The sequence below is a fragment of the Taudactylus pleione genome, unplaced genomic scaffold, assembly GCF_031769625.1.
Source record: "Taudactylus pleione unplaced genomic scaffold, aTauple2 ptg000655l, whole genome shotgun sequence".
In the NCBI taxonomy this organism is placed as follows: domain Eukaryota; kingdom Metazoa; phylum Chordata; class Amphibia; order Anura; family Myobatrachidae; genus Taudactylus; species Taudactylus pleione.
In genome coordinates, this window is record NW_028285057.1 from 590,841 (window position 1) to 610,998 (window position 20,158).

Below are 20,158 nucleotides of genomic sequence, written 5' to 3' on the forward strand. Positions count from 1 at the left end.
TCTTCCCGCCCCCTGTAACATCCTAACAGTTGTTCATGAAATATACATTTTGTTGCCTGAAGTCTCTGCGGTCCATAACTCGAGAATGTATGATGCGACCTCCCCACCGATAACACCGGAATACTGTAAAAAGAGTACGCATTAGTACAAAACCAAACACGACTTGTTTAGCATGTATAAAACCTTAGTTATCAAATATCTTTATTTCACAGCATTTATATTAACTGAATAAACTTAAATCTTATATCTTAAAGCTAACGGAACCTTGTAAGTGAATATGTAATGTGTGAGTGTACGGGGTTTGATATGAAGACGCTAGTTAACTGGGGACAGATGCGTGCGCATTTAGCTACTAAACGGTATTTTCATTCGGGGTCTTAAGCATAATGTGTGTATGTAAAATGGTGAAAGATGCAATCGCATGATGCTAATAATTATGCATTCGCTACTGGGCGTCATGTTAGCAGCTCAATTGTGCGTAATGTGCAGTGTTTATGCATGAGATTCCATCTATGATGGACATATATATATAATATACACACACATATCATTCCTCACTCACAGTTTCAGACTGCAATGCAAATGTGACCTCCAGCTGTGAAACTACCTGTCTGGGTATGAAACTAAAACCTGTTTGGATTCAGACAAATTAAATTGTGTAGATCAATGCCTGGATTATATTACAATTGCCAACAGGGATTCCCAATTTATATGTAAATCACTCACAGTTTCTGGTGCATTGTCTATTCTATTTAGATTATCAAAAGCATTGCCATCTGTTCTTAGCTCGTGAGTTGTAGCTTAAAGTGACGCTGGTCGCAAAATGGGGTCTTGCAGATTCTTGTTTCTAAAATGGAGTCTAGCTGCCATTCACAAGATGGCGTCGCGCACGCTTGAATTTTAAACTGATCTTGTCTCAGCCAATTATCCAGCTTTGTCAACCCACCCAGCTGGCTCCGATGCCATGTCATAGAAACATAGAATTTGACGGCAGATAAGAACCACTTGGCCTATCTAGTCTGCCCCTTTTCATGTATCCTTTAGGCAACTTAAACCCTATTTACTCCTTACATCTCTCTTAAGGATATTCTTATGCCTATCCCAATCGTGTTTAAATTGTTCCACCGTTTTAGCTCCAACCACCTCTGATGGGAGGCTATTCCACTTATCCACTACCCTTTCTGGGAAGTCAATTTTCCTCAAATTTCCTCTCAGCCGACCTCCTCCCAGTGTCAGTGCATGTCCTCGTGTTCTTGTACATCTCTTCCTTTGTAGAATGTCTCCCTCCTACGCTATGTCTACACTGTGCCTTCTTCCCCCACAATCATGCTTCCGTCACCCCATCAATGACCATCTGCCCTCTAACCTTCCCTCCTGATTAAGCTTGTTCTGTGTCACCGCTGATTACGTCTGCACTGTGCCCCTGTGCACTATACAACCCCTCTCCTTCCATTAAATTAAACCTCCGCAGGGCTCTGACATTTGGACCCGATATACAAAATAAAATAATCAGTATGTGAGGACCACGGCACCTCACTACATATATATATTATATTATGGATTATATAGAGAGTGACAAATGATGTTGATAGTTGGTGTGCAAAAAGTAGCCTAAAAAGACAGAGTGAAACAAGTGTCACCTACAGTCCACACAGTATACAAAGCCAGCTAAACACACAAACTGGCACAAAAGGCGCTATTACTTAGGAGAATTTCCTTTAAATATCAGTGATAATGATGTCCCAATGGGACGAGATCTCCTTATACCAACAGGTATGCTGTAAGTAGGAGGCTGACTCCACTTCCTTTCACAATATCTAAAAAAAGAAGAACAAAATTATACAAAATAGTGCGATACTGATACGACCTATAAACAAAAAATTTAAGCGTATTACAGGATTCCTACTAAATAGTCTATACCTATATGTAGACCAATACATTGTGGGGTGAGGGCACTGCCCAACCAGGATTTGTTTCCCCCGTCAAAATCCATTCTCCAAACAATAGTGTTGATTACCCTCAGGAATAGGAGTAAAACTTCCAATCATGTAACACTTATTTTATTTTAAGAAGGATATTATAAAACCACATAAATAGTAAAAAAAAAAAAAAAAGGATGGGCTCCTATCAGATGTTTAGATCTACATGAGCAAGTAGACCTAAAGGCAATTGTACAATCGGAACCAGACGTCCCCAGGTACAAATATACAGAAAATATAGGCAGGGTCCAGCAGGTCTCCCTACCAACCCGTTTCGGTACCAAAAGGTATTTTTTTCGAAGTATACAGTGGAGGTCACCTTTGTGTAGTATTTTTACCACCCATTAATTGCTAATAATTCCAGACAGGATTGTTCATTCGGCAGTTAGTTGGTTGTATAAATACTACCCAAAAGTGATCTCCTCCTCATGCCTTGAAAAAGATACGTTATGTTGTCGAAACGCGTTCATATAGACCTAAACATCTGGTAGGAGTCCATCTTTTTCCTATTTATTTATTTTAATTTTATGAAAACAGTGCAGAAGTTGCCCATGGCAACCATTCTGCTTTGAGATTCCTTTTATCAAGTACATTCTATAAAATAATAGGTAGAAGCTGATTGGTTGCCAAGAGCAACTTCCCCACTGGCACACTCCTCCAGTCTTTTCACTGCTTCATACAACTACTCCTTCGTGTGCCCACTCACCTTTTTCGCAGCTGTAGATTTAATAGAGACCCCATTATACATGTGCACAAGCAGTAGGAAAGCTGGGACCCGATAGGCAGGACCAGATGCAGTGTGGAGTTCTAACGCTTAGATTAATGACCACTTTTGCCAGTTTGTATAATATCATCCATCATTGTAATACATCAGACACTACATAGCGTTCCTGTTTACCTCATTGACAGATAATGCTGCTGGAGACCGCAAGGCGCTACAATCATGAGACTGAATGTATAACGTTCCTGAAAGATTTTACGTACAGCAAGGACGACTTCCACCGGGCAGGTGAGTCCAACCACTGCGCACTGTTATCCCGCATTCTCATTGGCTGCTGCAGCACAAGCAGAATCCAGAACTCACACCCACAAAGCAACACATCAGTGAAGGGCTCCTGAATACTAGTGCAGATCTGTGATCTTTCTCGCTCCTCGCTTAAAGATGAAATATTCTGCAGGTGCTGCTTGTCCTCTGCTTCATGAAGTTTAAAGTCCTATTTGACAGCTTTGCCCTGTTAAATCTCTTATTTGGACAGCATACAGTGTATGTAACAGCTTACCTTTTAGCTGATGATGTAAAGGTTTATTTTTATTGAAAACTATTAAATTCCAAACAGAAAGGGCTGAAGGTAGCGCTAGTACCTGTAGGCTCTATCTGGATGCTGTCTGTGAGGAAAAAGTAGGGGCTTACCTTCCCTAGATAGCAATATGAAATACAAGACAATACCTCCGGCGCTTCCTATAGAGCCCATATAATACCTCTATATTATAATGCAAAACCGTGCAATCACTAGATGGATCCAATAAGAGGAGGGACAGAGCGTGTCTTTCCCTCCTATCGGATCCATCTAGTGATTGCACTGTTTTTTGTTTTATGTTGTGAGTATGTATGTTATATGTATATACCGGTATTTGCCGCTTTTTTAGAGATTAATTTTTTCTTTCATATTGTGTATCACCTTTCTATACAATATTATTAAATTCACTATTATATACTATTACCGATTTGCATTGTGTTATTATATTATAGAGATTTTATATGGGCTCTATAGGAAGCACTGGAGTTATTTTCTTGTATTTCATATTAAACATTCCAAGGCTTAATACAAAATACTGGGCAGATCCATTCCAGGGGGTGGACCGAGAAAGCACAGTTGAACCCATCCTCGGTGATTTTAAAGTTCAAATGAGCTGTTTGTTGTGTATTTCAAGTCTGTCACTATATATTTTTAGTACTTTTTATTCTAACTGTGAAACTATGAAATCGCTACACCTTGTAACTGTAATAATTCCAAAGTGTGCGGGGAACTGCTAACCGGAGGCATTGCATTCCATAAACCCTTTATAGAGCACCCACATATATCACAGATGCCCCTCTGTGACATGATGACCATATAAAACACACAAGCATCCTGTCACAGGGTTAGACGTTTGCACATATAATGTCAGTAAGATAAGGCAGCGATATAAAGGATTACCAGTGATACAAATCATAGTACAGTAGTAAGTGCCCATCACATTGTATATACTGCTGGGAATAGTGCCCTGGCCTCAGTGTATTGAGGGGCTGTTCATTAGATTAGACTGGCTCCCTTATTTTATGGTAAGATTCCTACTGATCCCCCCCCGACTGCTGCTGGGATAAGGGAGCATCTGAGTAAATGAAGGAAGTCTCCTGACGCCTTATTACCCAACTTTTTGAGTCACCCGATATAGCATCCAACCAGTTACATATAGTACTCGATTCTCCGTAAGCAATGGAAGAGTCTTAGTATGAAGGCCATAGGGCTTATAGGACCTCATTCTGAGTCGGGAGCTGCTGTGCGCTTCTGTTTCGTCTGGCCATGGCTGCCTCCTAATGCCACTATCCGCCTGTCTACATGGAATATCCATCTGCAAGGCCTGGGCTGCCCACTGTTTTCTGTCCGCAGCGGTCACCGTTCCTATCGAGACTTACACCCACCCCATACTGGGTGCAAATGATCAGCCAGCAGTAGGCGTCCCATCTCCGTCCATACACGGCGAATGAGCACGGCCGTCAGCCGACACGCCCACGAGACAGATCAGTTCTGCGCAGTCACATGGTTACTGCCCAGAAACACCCATTTCACAGATGGCGAACCCCGGCGGTGTGAAGTGTAAATCCGCGCATGCACAGTTGCCAATTTCTTTGCCGCCTGCGCAGTGTGCTGACCTCCACGAGGCCCGGCTGTATTGCGACTCGCATCTGACTCAGAATCAGGTCTGTAACCCGTTTCAGCAGTTCCCTCCCAGTATTGGAAACCTATTCTATGCAGAATTACTGGAACAGAACATTTCTGTCATTGGTTGTTCTGGTTTCCTTTCTCATGTCCCAGTACCAATGATAGAAGCAGCTAGCGGTGAGCGATTGCAGTGCTACTGTGACTATACAAGCTGTCCTGTGAATGTGGTGTGTTCTTTTTCCTGTCCCATCCTCAGGATTACAGGTGGAGTTCATAAACCCCATCTTTGAGTTCTCGCGTGGCATGCGGCAGATGCAGCTGGACGACGCAGAATACGCCCTCCTCATAGCGATAAACATCTTCTCTGCTGACCGACCAAATGTGCAGAATCACCAGCTTGTGGAGAGCCTCCAGCTGCCGTACGTGGAAGCTCTGCACTCCTACACCCGTATCAAGAGGCCTCAGGTACGGGAGACCTAGTCATCTCAAAAGTATACATTGCCAGATTCTTACTGCTCCATAGGTATGGCAGGTTCTTTAACATCACTTTCCAGCAATTGAGGGTACCTACCGGTCTATGACCGAAGTTTGCGCACACCAGGCAGAGTGACTTTCATTGACAAAGATCTAGATTTCGGGAACTCCTTTAAAATGTCACTAAAGTTACATTTTAGAGAGATTTGAAATGAATAGATGGATCATTTTGCTTATGTGGGTGCGGAATGGGATTTAAATGCCAGCTGCAACAGATCCCAACAGGGGCAGGTAAGTACCCTAACCTTCCCTAACCCTCGCTTAGTGGTGACTAACCCCCCCCTTACCACTCCCTAAACCTAACCCTCCCTGGGGGGGCCTAACCCTAGTCTCTCCCCAGCCCCCCCAAACCTAACCCCGCTAGACTCTCTAATCCTATCCCTCCCGCGACTAATGTTAAGGGCGTTCGGGATGGCGTCTCTGGCGTTGGGTATATGATAGGCGTCGGTATTTCGAAGCCTTTCATAAATACCTGGCCGGCATTCCTCTGTCTGGATTGTGACCGACGGCCTTGCGGCTGCCGGTCACATGACTACATCTCGTGGGTGCATTACTTATTCATGGCCTACAGGTGGCAACATTGTTCTGAGAGTGAGTTTGTTTGCAAATTGACTACAATAGTTGGTTACGTAAGTGGAACCTTTGCACAAAAACACTTGGAGTGCAACTTTTAAAGTGAGGGGGTGTTTAGTTTATTATTGGATAACCTTTATTTATTTTTTTTATTTGTTTGTAGCCTTTTTACTATTACTGGTAAATCACATTTAAAACTCAACATGCCGCGTATTTCATATAATAAAAGTGTGAGAATCACCTTTTAACTCGATCTATTGCCACAACATGTAAAAATCCAATTTTACACCTCATTTGGATATTCACAGCATCATTAGAATCTGGTCATAGACGTTATGCACAGGGGCCCATCTGTTAGGCACAATAACCTCGGGATACCTAGAAAGCTGGGTACACACCTGGACGACCTGGCGATGTGTTTTAACAATATAACTATTTGCCGCGCACACTGCACGTCTGTGTTCTATATCGTTACATGTCTAATGTAACTGTGCTACATTGTCCATGGCATCGTCTCATATGATGTGCAGCCTATCAGATGGGAAGATGCGACCTCCCAATTTATCGTACAGTTAATTGGGTGGTTTTCAGAGCACACCCTATACGATGGTCGTTCGGATTTGTCGCGAATGATACATCGTATAGCGCAAGAATGGTCAACCTGTGGCTCTCCAGCTGTTGTAAAATTACAAGTCCCAGCATGCACTGCTTCAGTTTTGCTATTAAGGACTGCTAAAACTGTGGCAGGGCAAGCTGGGATGTGTAGTTTCACAACAGCTGGAGAATCACAGGTTGGCCAGGCCTGGTATAGTGTGTGCCCAGCTTGAGGCATGTGCGGCTTATCCATGTCTGTTTTATCTGATTATTTTACACCTTACAGTAGATTTCTGTCTCTTCCACAGGATCACTTGATGTTTCCTCGCATGTTAATGAAGCTGGTCAGCCTACGGACACTTAGCAGCGTGCACTCGGAGCAGGTGTTTGCCCTTCGCCTTCAGGACAAGAAACTGCCACCTTTATTGTCTGAAATCTGGGATGTTGATGACATTGAAAATGTGGACTTGAGACCTATCTAGCTCCCCAATCTGCTCAGGGATGACATGGGCTCGACACACAGATCAGGTTTCTTGCATCAGAGATGCACTCTAAGGGAGAGAAGCACAGAATTCAGCAGAACCTGAAGAAGGCTTCTTTCCCTGGACATCCTAACCCAGACGGAAGATCTGGTGGGAAAACTTGCCAACCGCTTTACAATGACTCGCCCATAGCTAGCAGACACCGGTGCGGAAAGGGATGTCTCCTTTTTCTCGAGGCTTAATACCGTTTTAAGGTGCTGGTTGACTTTCGGTGAACTTCAACTTGACGGGAAAGAGTTATGATTTGTAAACAGGGTGGTTTTACCCCCAGATGATCACTTTTATAAAGTAAGGCCCGACGCTAGGCTTTAGAAGAACTCTTCAGTCCTGAGAATACGGCAGTGACTTCAGCGCAAGTCATTTTGGTAGATGTAATTGTACAGAGATGCTTTAGTGTAGCCCTGTGAGGCAGTGCTAGGCCACTAACCCTGCTGACGTTAAAGTAAAATAATTAGTATTTCCTAATGTGGGGAATGAGGATGGGAGGGTAACTGTTGTCATGCGTCAGGCAGGTGACCTACTGAGTCAGGTGTCACGATCTTCGTTTCTCCAAGGCTTCTGCCCCTAATGATGAACGTCGGCCACACGTTCCTAAATGCAATAGTGCATGTTTTTCTTGCACCAGCTACATCGAAGTCTCTGGATCTTGCTTGGATCTTCCTTCCCCCCACCCTTTTTAAATATGCACTTACAACATGTTTTATTGTTGAGAATGTCTGAGATCTTTCATTTGGCACTTGCATGGCACGGCCAGCAGGTGTTCTAGTATCGGGAATAAAGCCTGTAACTGCGGGTTATTTGACTTAACGGGACAGTTCACGTAGTGATGTTTTTGGCTGTGTTAAAATAGGGAATTTCAAAGTTCATACTCATTGACTTAGGCCCCACATATTATTCTTAACTTAAGCTATAATTATTGACAATCACTAATTATTCGACACTGCATTTGTTGCATAGTTCGGTTAATATATGTTTATGGGGAGTAATTAAGACAAGCAGAGGCCCCATTCATAGAGCCTCAATTTGTTTTTTTTCCATTGAATGCCCACATGATCAGATTTTCTTCCCTCTTCACATTACTACTTTTTGTCTTGGTTATATTAATCATTGGAAATTTAGGTTGCATGACTGCCGTTATGGTGGGTTGCAAGGTCCTTCCCACAGAGAGAACATTTAAAGGGACAGTTTGTGCTTATTTCTAGTATAGCAATGCTAGCTCATCATACAGAATCATGTTTACAATAATTATCCCATTTGGATAAAGTAAATTTGTGATGCACAAGCTATTGTCCTTTTGTTATATGTAATCAGACCATGTGAAGTTATATTTCACGAACAGCAAAAATGCATCCGGTCTATTAACAGAGTAGAGGGTATGTGCCGATCCAGGCTCAGTGTCTGAAAAAAAAAAAAGATTAACTTCACCAAAATCATAACATTTTTGATTTGCTTAATGTCACTGGAATAAAGTACTAAATTATCCTTGGTGCGTGTGGAGTACCCCCTCTAAGGATCGCACAGGTTAACACTGTTCTTATCTGGGATATTATTGCGTGTCTTGGAATGTTAATGGGGTGGGGGGAAGCTCCCTCCCTACTAATAACACAGCTTCTTCTATGTCCCCCAATATTTGCAGGACATTATATACTGGCAGTAAAGTGTCAAGAAATTCTACTTAATATTTAAATTGGTCCCAGCACTTCTACAGCGTGGAGACAGATAGGGTGTCCCATGTTTGTATAATATAATAAGAATGTAGCCTAGGAAGTAGTGATACCTCTAGTTCCTTGACAGACTGAATACTGGTTCGGCCCTCCAAATGGCTTGACACTTGGTTTGTATTGTTTTTTGGGGGCTTTAAAAGAAGTTTTAGCACTAAGCTTTTTTTTTTTTTCTTTTAATGATTTGTTCATACACAACAGAGGTTCTTAAGTGATGTTTTACCTCATAAATGATTAAAGGCCGATTTCTTAAAATGCTTAAATCAGCAGCCACTTGCCCTTTTATTGAATAGATTTCCAACGCTGCTTTTGCTGCATGTTTGAGAACACAGACTAAGGAGGCAATGTCCTTATACTGCGTACAGGTGGAATGGGGGCACTAACTTTCAGCAAGCCGCTCAATTCAGATCATACAGCCGTTCGTAGGATAGGGCTAATTGTTCCTTGTGGAGAGGATGACGTACCCGCGGAATGATGTGTAAAAGGCATTGACTGTGACAAAATAAAGAGAAGTGACCATCTCTTTAGAGGACATTAGACCTTTGCTACATTCAGGAAGCTGCGTGATGCTGATACAGCTTTGAGCGTTGTCGTCTGTGCGCAGCCTCAAGCTAAATACATTGGTGAAAGTAACGACAAATCCTGGTGAAATATTATGTAAACTTCTTTTTCACTTCAAAGAAGTTATGTCATAGATTCAGTGCATCCCCAATTGTAGCAATTATCTTTATAGATGAGGTATTAAGCGCTTTCATTTGCTTGTTTGTTTTTTCCTTTTTTTTTTTTTTTTTTTTTCTCTTGTGTAATCTGAATCCTCTCCTTTAAAACTGCTCCTGTAAATAAGACAGATATATTGTAATTTTGTCTTTGTGTCATAAATTATTTATTTTTAGCATAACCCACATGTCAAAAACAGCGATAATACGTTGCCATCTCAAAGGTGCGCAAGCCGCTGGTCACGATAATTTTTGGGGTTGAGTGACCACGATGTATTGGAACGCTTTTAAGGAGACCGTGAAAAACTGCAGCCTCCTATTACCAGTACAGCAATCACCCGTTCTTGTTACAGATGGTTGATGGTTCCTACGTTTCCGACAGCAGAAGCAGGTTTCTATGGGGGCTGCTAGGCTGCCGGATTTCCCAGGCTCTGTAATGTCGACAGACTAATGTTTGTGGCATTGGTGAGGGTGGGACAAAACTTCTACAGAGTTTCTCAGCTCAGCTTGTACTGGGGGGATAAAGGGCATGAAAAAGGGGGATGTAGTTATGAGACCAGCGGCCGCGATGCCGCCGGTCTCAATACCGACAGGAGGCGTCCTGACAGCCGGCATTGCTTACCAATTCCCGAAAAAGGTTGTGTGGTTTTTTTTTTTGTTCCCAACAAATTGTGAAGAGCATATTACATTGTCCAATGGAAACCTTTTACTATGATCTAGATTGATGTACATCGCTTAGCAACATAAGGTCACTTCTCCAACCTTCCAGGTCTGTGTGTTTTCACTATACAAGAGCTCAAATCTGCTACAGTATATGCGTTCAATAATACTGAAAAGATCATCTCCATTTGTACTTTTACAATGTACCTGACCATATTGTACAGCCATGGCCAAAAGTTTTGAGAATGACACAAGTATTGGTTTTCACAAATTTTGTGACTTCAGTGTTTTTAGACCTTTTTGTCAGATGTTACTATGGTATACTGAAGTAACATTACAGCATTTCATAAGTGTCAAAGGCTTTTATTGACAATTACATTAAGTTTATGCAAAGAGTCAATATTTGCAGTGCTGGCCCTTCTTTTTCAAGACCTCCGCAATGCGCCCTGGCATGCTCAACTTCACTCAACTTCTGGGCCACATACTGACTGATGCCCGCCCATTCTTGTCTAATCAATGCTTGGAGTTTGTCAGAATTTGTGGGTTTTTGTTTGTACACTGGGCTCTTGAGGATTGACCACAAGTTCTGAATGGGATTAAGGTCTGGGGTGTTTCCTGGCCATGGACCCAAAATTTCAATGTTTTTTTCCCGAGGCACTTAGTTATCACTTTTGCCTTATGGCAAGGTGCTCCATCATGCTGGAAAAGGCATTGTTAGTCACCAAACTGTTCTTGGATGGTTGGGAGAAGTTGCTCTTGGAGGATGTTTTGTTACCATTCTTTATTCATGGCTGTGTTCTTAGGCAAAATTGTGAGTGATCCCACTCCGTGGGCTGAGAAGCAACCACACACATGAGAGCTTGTTGTCAATCCTCAAGAGGTGTGTGTCAGAATTTGTGGGTTTTTGTTTGTCCAAACTCCAAGCATTGATTAGCCAAGAATGGGCGGCCATCAGTCAGTATATGGCCCAGAAATTGAGTGACAGCATGCCAGGGCGAATTGCAGAGGTCTTGAAAAAGAAGGGTCAACACTGCAAATATTGACTCTGCATAAACTTAATGTAATTATCAATAAAAGCCTTTGACACATTATTATTATTACCAGTTATTTATATAGCGCACTCATATTCCGCAGCGCTTTACAGAGAATATTTGGCCATACACATCAGTCCCTGCCCCAGTGGAGCTTACACTCTATATTCCATATCACATGCGCACACACATACACACTAAGGCTAATTTGTGTTGGGTACCAATTGTTAAATTGTAAATAAACATTTTAATATATTCCTTCCTATAAACCTCTAAGATTCACCTGCCTAGAACCTCTAAGACAAAACCCTGCCTAAAAACCTCTAAGACAAAACCCTGCCTAAAATCCTCTAAGACAACGCTAATTGCGTACGCAGTATGACCGCAAATAAAGACAGGAGTGGAATCTTGTGGTTCCAACGCACAAGTATTATTCAGGTAAAAGTACAGTCAGTTACACGCAATCTATACATACATAATTTAGGCGTAAAAGGAAATAATACAGACCAAGTTTGGTTATACATACGCTGCGCCTCTGGACCCAGAGATAGACTTCTGACTAGATATCTTCAGATCACCCAAAATTCAGCATGAACTACCAAACCAGTGTTTGGACACATGTATTTATTTTCCCCCCCAGACTGAAACAGGACAAAGGGGAAACTTCCTGCTGATCTCATTGGTTCCCAGAGGAGGAGCATATGTAACGACACATTTAACAGGTTGTTTCAAATAGACTTTTCCTGCCTCTAACAGCCGGGGTCTTTCTGGTAACGCCTCCTGTAACATTCCATCAACTAAAACATTTTGTTGCTTATAAGTTCTGTGATCCATAACTTGAGTTTGCATGATGCGATCTCTCCACCGATAACACCGGGATTCTCTAAAAAGCGTTGGCATCAGAACGAGATCAAACATACCTTGCTTATCATATATAATACCTTAGATATCAAAAACCTCTATTTCTTAGCATTTAAACTAACTTAACCAACTTGAATCATACATTTTGATGCTTATGGAACCTTATGTGCGAATATGTATTGTGTGGGTATTTGGGGTTTGATATAAGGACGCTAGTTATTAATGGGTGAGATTTAAGTGCATAATCTCTCATACACGAAGTGAACCTCCAGCAGTGTGGATGGCTGAGGGTTGTAATTCCACATGCCCTCTGTCAGCAGGCCCCCACCTGCTGTGTTCAAAGGAAAACAAAACCTCTTTTGTTCTCACAGACACTTGTGTGAAGTGCAAATGTATTATCACCTCAAACTATGGGATTAGGAGACATCTTGTCTAGTATTCAGGCAAATCCAATTGTGTAGATATTATATTACAATTGCCACAACTATACTTTATCTGCATCCCGGGATTCCCAATTTGTATGTAAAAATACCCATTGTCTCTCCTTATCTACTTAGAAATCTGGTTTTTCCCGTTGCCCTTGGTGTTAACAAAAACATTGCCATCTGTTCTTAGTTAATGGGTTATAACTTGAATTAATGCTGACCACACAAAATGGTGTCTTGTGATCTCATTTCCAAAATGGCGTCGCTGCGATTAAATTTTAAACTGAACTTGTCTCACTCAATTATTCAGCTTTGACAGTCCACCCTTTGATAGCAAACAACATGCTATCACAACCTAATTTGAATCTGTTTAGCCATGCATGAGAATATACCGTTCAATGTTATTATGGTATGACACAGTATGGTCATTTGAACCATTCAGATAATGCGTCTCCGGGAGGGACATAAAACTGCCCTTATACGCACACCGCGGATCCTTAAGGGATCATGGGAAAGATGTGGGGATGCACCTATCCTATAAGGAGAGCCTTGGAAGGGGTTGGGACTGCATTACCTAAGATGACTTAAAACAACATAAACGTTATATCCATGCACGACCACTCAAACTCAGGCTACATTGTTATACCCTACGTCATAACTCAGGATTGAATTACAGTTCTTCCTTATTATTGTTATTCACATTTTCACAACAATTTACTGTCCTGAAATTGGACCGGCACTCCCCTGATTTGGTATAGCACTCCTCCTCCTCCTGACTCCACTCCATCAGCTCCGCCATCAGCTCACATCTCCTTTATTGGTACCCCATCACAGACACCGAGCATCCCCAAACAGATCATCATGACAAAAAAAAATAAAACTCTGGGGAAAAAAAAGAACTAGGATGACCACAGCAGACCGCTCCATTGCTTGAAGCACTGATCTACACATTTCTTTAGCTCAGATATCTCACCGTCACCTTTTTAATCCTTCCGGCACAAGCTCGCAATCGACAGGTCCACGTTATCGGCCTTGTCTCTGCCTTGTATCTCCACCGGTTGGTTAACCTCCCTATAGTGAGCGGAATGGATCCACGTATCTTCTCTGGCCACCCTTTGAGGATGCTGTATCGTCAGATACGGACCTTTCCACCGATCAGTCAAACAACCTGAGCTACAAAAAAAATTTGGATAATAACAAATTCCTCCAGATTTGACATCATGACAGTTTGCATTAGACATGTTAGTTAATAACACTTCCAATTTCTGTTATTCTCATTCATCTTCGTGAGACCCTGCACAGTAACCTCATTATCAATTTTTCACATGAGGCTGCCTGTTTGGACAGTATCTCAAAGGGGGGGGGGCAAATAAAGGAAAAGACAGTCTGGGATAATCTTAGTGTTGTTACCCATCATCTTACACATGTTCTGGAAAAAGTCACCTGTAAAATAAGTCCCCCTATCACTTTTAGTAATTCTAGTGATATAGTATCTGCATACAGGTTCCTGCAATTAAATCTTGTTATTAATAGCTACTACTCTAAATAATGCCTGTGCCTCTGGGTTGGATAGTTTTCCGAGTAGTCGACCTCAGCCTGGCATGGCTGCCGTTTATCCTTAGCAACCTTGTGTCCTGTGAGTGGGAGATAAAGCACAACAGTTTAATATCATTTAAACATGACCCAAAATACAACAATGAATCATCCACATTTTACATTAGAACAGATCCATTGATAGGTTGAAAAAAATATATAAACAGTCATATAAGGCCTGGGAGAAGATACTGGGGTTACCTATGAACTCGTGGGAAACTCGTGTTCCTGTGTGGTGTTCTTCACTTTGCAGTACTTACTTATGTGTCCCACTTGGTGACAGTTAAAACATAATTTTGAACGGGGTGGATGAAAAGATTGTTGTTGGATTTGAGCAAGAGGGAAAGGTGGTGGGTATGGGTAAGGATAGGGAGGGTCAGGATATTGTGGGGGATATGAGTATGGGACCTGTGGTTGTGTATGATATGTGGGGTAAGGATGTGTTTGCTGTGGTGTAGGATTGGTGAGGACGTGTAACTGTTCAGGTGCAGGTGTGTGTGTGGGTGCAGGTGTGTCGGTTGGCTGTGATGTTATTGTCATTCCTTCCAGAGCTTGTATACTGACAGCCATTAGTTTTTCGCTCTGGGTCTCTCTCTTTTTGGAAATGTTTTTATCATGTTCTATGGGAGACTCTATGAGGTTATCTATTGTAAGTCCCCTCCAGCCAGGTTGTGAGGTCTGAACCCGAATCTTTAAATCGTCTTTCAGACCGTCCATGAGTACCGTGACTATCATTCCCCTGTGGTGAGTGCTATCTTTATTATCTTCTATCCCAGTGTACTGGGTGATAGCCTGCAGAGCCCGGTCGCAATAATCTTCTGCAGTTTCACTCTCCTTTTGCTTAATTGTGAAGATTTTGTTTCCAGTTAACTACTACTGGAAAATATACACCCAATTGAGTCACAATGCGGGAAATATTACCTTGGTTTACTTGGTCTGTTAAGGGAACGTTGCCATCCAATACACAGTCCGTGATAAATTTTGTCACGTCGGTATTGCGTGGTAGACAGGCCCTTAACACCACACGCCAATCTTTATTAGTGGGCTCATGAGAACTACCCAAATTTCTCAAAAATCTTTGACATTTGGCTAGTTCCTTTTTGGGATTGGGGAAATCATTTATGATGGAATTCAGTTCTGCTCTTGTCCATGGACAATGCATTATTACTTCCCTCGTGGGCACTACACCGTTTGCATCTGCATTTCCATTCGGAACAGTTATTGTCCGAATGGGATGCAGACCGGCAGCGTTGCTACCTCTGACCTGATTACCTGGCTGGGGGTTTAATCTGCTGCTGCTACGTACGGTATTAACAACTTCCTCTATGGGTGCAGAGTGTGTTAACACTTCCCTTGCTGTTACCGATGGAGATGGCGGCACCACCCGTGATTGTGGTGATGCAGCATCTATCATTTGCACAGCATGGGAAATGGCAGACATTACAATAGGCTCATCATCCATATCATAAACACTTTCTTTATGGTTGCTTGAGAGGGTACAAGTTGCTTGTTACATTTTTATTGGTATTTTAGGGAACCGTACTTGCACCTCCATCCACATAAGGTGGGGGAGGTGAGCGTGAACTGTTGGCAATACTCTCCACGACGCTACTTTGCCGCACGTACGCGCTAATTTGCGGCTCGCCCGTATTGCATCTCAGCGTCGTGGAGGTATTTTCTGGCAATGCGTTCGCAACGCTAGTTTGCGTCGTTTGCACATTTTTAAGCCAAGCATCCCCTTCATGCTGCCATATTTTTAAACATTCAAAATACTTAATCTTTTTCTCTCGGGATCTCACTATACTGATGTGATCCTGGACATTATCTAACACATTTTTATCAAAACTACCAATTCTGGGGAACGGACTAACATTCTTTCTCGTCATATTAAACCATATATCACAATACCTTATTGCATAAGTACCGTACTTAGTATGCATAATACGACGGGCTGATCCAATTGGAGCTTCCATTAGCAGCACATCATTGCTTAACATCTCTACTGTTTGCGTGGCTCCCATTCTGAGACAACTCTTACGCTTTTCAATAAAAATTTAAGCTGGTGAAAGACAATCAAGATACTTTCACTTACCTGTGAACGATTTAAGTCGGCGGCGCCCACACACCTGAATAAGATTTCATAAGGCAACTTCCACACCTAGATAAGCTTTGAAACAGGCAACTTCCAGACCCGGATAAGCTTTAGTAAGGTAACTTCCAAACCTATGAGAGTTTGTACGTCGGCCACTCTCACGCACCTCTATACAACAAAGACAACATGTACACCTGCTACTGTGTTTAGAACGGTAAAGCTGCTTACTGAGCGACTAGGCTAACCCTTGCACCTAGCCCTTAAGGATCATACGGTACCCTTAACATTAGGGAATAAATTACCCCTATCAACAATACACACACTGTTACACACTTTTTTCTCTGCGCAGAAAATAAACGTTTAACCCAGATATTGGTAGATAAAAAAAAAAATGTAAACCTCAATGGCTTTGTTCAAACATGTGGCAGCAGAACCGGAAGTGCGTATACGCTATTGTGCAAAATGGCCGCATACACAATTATTCGACTACCACACAACCGTATAATGACTTTTTAACTGCGTACGCAAAAATGCGTTTTAGCCGCGTACGCAATACTGCGGCACCCCTCTAAACGTAAGGTTCTATCAACAAAGGAAAAATAAACTTTTTCCTTTCTTGTCCCTGGATTCTGATCAGCGCTTCCTCTACACAATAACCGGCAGTACGCTCTCAGCAACACTGTGGTAATGAGAGACTAATGCGTCTCTCAAAAGGCGCCTCCACCCTTTTGCTGAGAGAGGACTGACCGATTGTTATCGTGTATCAGATAGTGTGATAAACCGATGCAAGCCCCCACTGTTAAATTGTAAATAAACCTTTTAATATATTCCTTCCTATAAACCTCTAAGATTCACCTGCCTAGAACCTCTAAGAAAAAACCCTGCCTAAAAACCTCTAAGACAACGCTAATTGCGTACGCAGTATGACCGCAAATAAAGTCAGGAGTGGAATCTTGTGGTTCCAACGCACAAGTATTATTCAGGTAAAAGTACAGTCAGTTACACGCAATCTATACATACATAATTTAGGCGTAAAAGGAAATAATACAGACCAAGTACGGTTATACATACGCTGCGCCTCTGGACCCAGAGATAGACTTCTGACTAGATATCTTCAGATCACCCAAAATTCAGCATGAACTACCAAACCAGTGTTTGGACACATGTATTTATTCCCCCCCCAAACTGAAACAGGACAAAGGGGAAACTTCCTGCTGATCTCATTGGTTCCCAGAGGAGGAGCATATGTAACGACACATTGGACAGGTTGTTTCAAATAGACTTTTCCTGCCTCTAACAGCCGGGGTCTTTCTGGTAACGCCTGCTGTAACATTCCATCAACTAAAACATTTTGTTGCTTATAAGTTCTGCGATCCATAACTTGAGTTTGCATGATGCGATCTCTCCACCGATAACACCGGGATTCTGTAAAAAGCGTAGGCATCAGAACGAGATCAAACATACCTTGCTTATCATATATAATACCTTTGATATCAAAAACCTCTATTTCTTAGCATTTAAACTAACTTAACCAACTTGAATCATACATTTTGATGCTTATGGAACCTTATGTGCGAATATGTAGTGTGTGGGTATTTGGGGTTTGATATAAGGACGCTAGTTATTAATGGGTGAGATTTAAGTGCATAATCTCTCATACACGAAGTGAACCTCCAGCAGTGTGGATGGCTGAGGGTTGTAATTCCACATGCCCTCTGTCAGCAGGCCCCCACCTGCTGTGTTCAAAGGAAAACAAAACCTCTTTTGTTCTCACAGACACTTGTGTGAAGTGCAAATGTATTATCACCTCAAACTATGGGATTAGGAGACATCTTGTCTAGTATTCAGGCAAATCCAATTGTGTAGATATTATATTACAATTGCCACAACTATACTTTATCTGCATCCCGGGATTCCCAATTTGTATGTAAAAATACCCATTGTCTCTCCTTATCTACTTAGAAAGCTGGTTTTTCCCGTTGCCCTTGGTGTTAACAAAAACATTGCCATCTGTTCTTAGTTAATGGGTTATAACTTGAATTAATGCTGACCACACAAAATGGTGTCTTGTGATCTCATTTCCAAAATGGCGTCGCTGCGATTAAATTTTAAACTGAACTTGTCTCACTCAATTATTCAGCTTTGACACAATTAACCTACCAGTATATTTTTGGAGTGTGGGAAGAAACCTACGCAAGCACAGGGAGGATATACAAACTCCATTTACAGAATATGCAGACACTTATGAAATGCTTGTAGTAATGTTACGTCAGTATATCATAGTAACATCTGACAAATAGGTCTAACAATACTGAAGCCGCAAACTTTGTGAAAACCAATACTTGTCATTCTCACAACCTTTGGCCACGGCTGTACATACTGAGTGCTGACAGAAATCTCAGTATATATGTAAAAATAGCATCCATAAGTGTTTTGGTTTAGATTTGAATATTCCGCTTACATATATTTATAGGTTTGATGTGTTTTATATGCACACTTCTTAAAAACAAAATATAAATGTATGAGTAAAATATATATTAAAATATTTCTTCAGAATCCATGGCAGCACTGGCGTTTGGGATGAACCTTGGTCAGCTGAGTAGAGATGGCAATTTGTTGACCTGCAGTGGGCATGGGCTCACCGACACTGGGCAGCTGGTGATTGGAAAAATGTCCTCTGGAAACACGATTTTAGTAATGGGCCCGTTTATTATTGGGGGCCCGATGGGTCAGCCTAATATTCAGCAAACTTCAGATGGCGTTGGTGATTTCGGGATCCGCTGTCCCAGCATCTGGGCAAGGCTGAACTGCTTTGGTAGTGACCACTGCTGCAATTTGCAGCGAGTTGGGTTGGCCCCGATTTGATAAATAGGCCCCTAAAGCTCTATATCGTAACAGTCTCACATATACATCACAGATAATGGTTTCCATTTGTTTTTGGTTATTGGTTTCCATTTGTATTTGTGTTACACTTTTTGGTCCCCAGTACTGGGGGACGTGGCTATATGTTAGCAGCGCTTGGTTGTTCATGCTCGTGAAGGTAAAGGGGCACCATTTTGCTTTCAACATTTGAGAATAAATTAATGGGTAGAATTGCTTTGATGACGATGTAGTTCTTTATTCAACATCAGTTGCATAGCGAAATCCAGCTCTGAGGAGAAAGTTAATGTACAAGACATGTCATATGACTCTTCTATGACTATGGGGTCTAGTTACTAAGCAGTGTTAGGAGACAGAGTGAAAAGTGATAAGGTACCAGCCAATCAGCTCCTAACTGTAATTTTTCAAACACAGCCTGTGAGATGGTAGTTAGGAGCTGATTGGCTGGCACCTTATCACTTTTCACTCCTAACACTGCTTAGGTACAACGCCAAATATTTAGGGGTCTATTTACTAACAAGCTAATAACATTGCATCATTGTGGGCTACACAGCAATCCGGACATGTCACCTGCTGTTCAAAGCAAATCCCTGCAGCATGAGGGTGGATTCAAGAAGACAAAGGAAGGAGTAAGCGAGAAAACAAGTAGAGACATAGAGAGAGCGAGACACAAAGGGGTACATTTACTAAAGCTTCTAAAACAGACAATTAGAGGTGTTGCCCATTGCAACCAATAAGAATCTAGTTAACATTTCTCTGTTTCATACTAGAAAATGAATGAGATAATCTGATTGGTTGCTGTGGGCAGCACTACAACTTGTCTGTTTTTTTAGAAGCTTTAGTGAGTCTACCCCAAGGGACTCACAATATCTCAACTTTTATTTGATACTTATCCTGAGCAATATTGTTACTATACTGACTGCACATTACCCTTAGAACACGCCCTTAGCTCAAGTGTCTTCCATTTTAAACAGTGATTTTCCTATGAAGAAAGGTGCCAGTACTCGCCTAACATTACAAGGTGATCTGAGCT

At 41.9% G+C, this 20,158-nt stretch overlaps 1 protein-coding gene across 2 annotated transcripts in view; it reads left to right on the forward strand.

Moving 5' to 3' along the window:
- Positions 1 to 9,732, forward strand: part of LOC148478428 (oxysterols receptor LXR-beta-like) — a 44,319-nt gene extending 34,587 nt beyond the window's left edge. For both annotated transcript variants that reach the window (XM_088455424.1, XM_088455423.1), the window contains exons 8-10: positions 2,889 to 2,988; positions 5,160 to 5,368; positions 6,913 to 9,732. In XM_088455424.1, coding sequence (XP_088311550.1) covers positions 2,889 to 2,988; positions 5,160 to 5,368; positions 6,913 to 7,086 — 483 coding nt within the window. In that variant the 3' untranslated portion in view covers positions 7,087 to 9,732. The remainder of the gene's footprint in view (positions 1 to 2,888; positions 2,989 to 5,159; positions 5,369 to 6,912) is intronic.
- Positions 9,733 to 20,158: the final 10,426 nt, after the last annotated feature.